The sequence below is a fragment of the Vollenhovia emeryi genome, unplaced genomic scaffold (genome assembly GCF_000949405.1).
Source record: "Vollenhovia emeryi isolate VEMERY1.0 unplaced genomic scaffold, V.emery_V1.0 DF943455.1, whole genome shotgun sequence".
Classification (NCBI taxonomy): domain Eukaryota; kingdom Metazoa; phylum Arthropoda; class Insecta; order Hymenoptera; family Formicidae; genus Vollenhovia; species Vollenhovia emeryi.
In genome coordinates this window covers 1-3033 of record NW_011962911.1, presented here as the reverse complement: position 1 = coordinate 3033, position 3033 = coordinate 1, and the positions used below count along the sequence as shown (strand labels likewise).

General features: G+C 48.9%; 1 protein-coding gene across 1 annotated transcript; it reads left to right on the top strand.

Moving 5' to 3' along the window:
* Window positions 1-709: 709 nt before the first annotated feature.
* Window positions 710-3025, top strand: LOC105565665 (the record flags this gene model as incomplete). Its single annotated transcript, XM_012019045.1, has 1 exon — window positions 710-3025. A coding segment is annotated over exon 1 (2316 nt), but the record flags the coding sequence as incomplete, so codon positions are not given.
* Window positions 3026-3033: the final 8 nt, after the last annotated feature.

The window sequence follows — 3033 nt, the reverse complement described above, 5'->3', positions numbered from 1 at the left end:
GTTTTCGAGAAAAATGATGGACTCTAAATCTTATATCTGTCCTCTCATCTAAGCATTTGCTTTGTAGTACATATACGATTACATATGGATTTGCGACTTTTCACGTGAGGCGAGATCCACTCCACACCTCGGACGTAGGTTGGGTTAGGTTATGTAGCGAGATTCCGAAGGAACCGCGTTTCGAGAAGACTCGAGAATAACAGAGCGGCGCAAGGCGTTTGTTTGCCTGTTGGCGTCGCGCGGTTTCCAGGTGCGTCCGTGCGAGTGTTTTGTTATCGGTGGTCCTTCTCATAGGCCGCCGACGGGTCGAGAGACTTTTTGTTTTTCCGTGACGAGTCGCGAGCGCTCTCGCGACCAAAAGTCAGTCCGCAGCGATACTTGGTCGAGGTCGGACCACTTACGTTGATGTCTTTTCCGCCTTTATTGTCTTATGCATTTTATGTTCGCGGTAACGTCTACGTGTCGTCAGTTTATGTGTTATGACTTATGTGTGCCCAAATAAATTGGTTATCCGCTCTTACGCAACGCCTTACGCTACACATCCCACGGCCATCCCTACAAAGTCAGAAGTGGGATACAGGGATACAGGATTCGGGATTCAGGGATCGGGGATTCAGGAATACTGATCCAGGAATACTGAGTGAGCGATACTGATTCTGGGATTTGACGGAGTTGTCAACTTTTTTTCGAGAACGACCGGCGTATTAAGATGACTACGTTGACGGTCGCGGATCTGAAGGAGAAGCTGAAGGAACGAGGTCTGCCGACAACCGGACCGAAGAGCGAACTGCTGAGGCGATTACGCGAGGCAGGAGCCGACGCTGAGGAACTGGGTCTGACCGACGAGGTGCTGGACGACGAGTCGCAGAGGGAAGTAGGTGCCCAGAGCGTCGTTATGGCGGTGCAAGAGAACGATCTCCTACGGAGGGAGAGGGACTTAGCCGCGCGAGAGGTCGAGCTCTTGAGGAGAGAACTCGAGCTGCTAAGGACAACGCAACAGCCAGGAGGGAACGTGCCTGTCCGAGCAAGTGTACGAAAATGGCAGGATCTGAAGGATCTGATTGGCGAGTGCGACGGTGGCAATTTAGATTTCGACCGATGGGAAAAGCAGGTGGAGAAATTACTTTCTTCATACGACCTGAGCGAGCATCAGGCGAAAGCGCTGATATGTAGCAAGCTGTCCGGCAAGGCGCTCAGATGGTTTCACTCGAGGATCGATTGCGTCGAACTAAGCTGCGAAGACCTTCTCCAAGGATTAAAACAAATGTACGGACAACGAGTGGATCCACTGAAATTACGACGGAAGCTTCAGGCAAGAATGTGGAACGCAGGCGAATCTTTCGCGGATTACCTCCACGATAAGGTAATCCTCGCGAACAGAATACCAGTTGCTGAGGCTGAGTTAATTAGCTACGTCATCGAGGGCATTCCAAGCCAGGAACTACGCACGCAAGCGCGGGTGCAATGCTACCAGTCGACGGACGAGATGCTGATGGCGTTCGCGGATGTCCCGTCGCCGAAGGGAGCCCCCCGTAAGCCATCTACACCGACGCAGAAGAAGCCACAGGATGGAGAGCAAAAGCCCGAGAAAGCAAGGACGGTCAAGTGCTACAACTGTAACGAGGCCGGTCACGTCGCGGCGAAATGCACGAAGCCCAAGCGAGAACGAGGATCTTGCTATAGGTGCGGCAAATTAGGACATCGGGCAGCTCAGTGCGATTCTACCAACGAGGGCGTCAAGGATTCCACCAAGGAAGGTGTTCACTGGGTAACGAGCGAGCAGAGGGAGGACAACGATTTCCGGCGAAAAGTCGAACTGCAAGTGAATGCTAAGGACGGTAATGTTAGTATTAATCTCGACGCGTTGATTGATTCAGGCAGTCCTATTTCGTTTGTCAGAAGGCAATATATTCCGCAAGAACTTATGATTGTTAATTCGGAATCTGACCGATTTGTCGGTATAAACGGTAGCGGTTTGAGAGTATTAGGTTGTGTGAATGTGACGCTTATCTATGACTATGAGAAATACGCGATCTTGTTACGAGTCGTCCCCGACGATACGATGCAAAGCTCAGTTATATTAGGTCGCGATTTTATGAAGGAGGCAAGACTGTCGATAGGTAACGATCGAGAAGTGAACGAAATTATGAGTATCGATGTTGACCAAGATTGTCTAGGAGTATCGGCGCGTGATATGCAAGTAAACGATAATCTTCCGCTTGAGGTGAAGCAGCGAGCACGCGAATTATTAGAAAAACGGTATCTCGACGCACCGAGGCCGTCGGAACCGGCGACCGAAAATATTATGTCCCTTACCCTTACGAGTAACGAACCATTTTACTGCAAGCCGCGTAAACTCTCATTTTACGAAAAAGGCAAATTACGGGAAATTTTAGATGAATTGATTGCGAAAGGCATTATCAGGGAAAGCACATCCGAGTATGCTTCGCCCATCGTGTTGACAAAGAAAAAGAATGGTGAAACGAGAATGTGTGTAGATTTTCGGGCACTCAATAAAATTACTACTCGCGATCACTTTCCGCTTCCGCTAATCGAAGATCAGTTGGATCTGTTGGAGGGTAAAAGGTACTTTACTACGCTCGATCTCAAAGACGGGTTTTTTCACATTAAAATGCACGAGGAGTCGATTAAATATACCTCTTTTGTTACTCCTCTTGGGCAGTACGAGTACGTGAGAATGCCATTCGGTCTTAAGGGCGCTCCCCTTAAGTTTCAGCGATATGTTACTCAAGTTTTTAAGGATCCGATTAATGCCGGGGATATTTACGTTTATCTAGACGATTTCCTCATTGCGACTGAGACTATCGAGCATCATTTTCAGATATTGCGAAAAGTTTTTGAGTTACTTGTAGCGAACCGATTAGAGCTACGACTCGATAAGTGCCGATTTTTGCAGACGAAACTAGATTATCTAGGTTACACTATTACTAGCCAGGGCATTCGCCCGACTGACCAGGGTCTTGTGGCGGTCAAGAACTTCCCGATTCCGCGAAACCTCCGGGACGTGCAGAG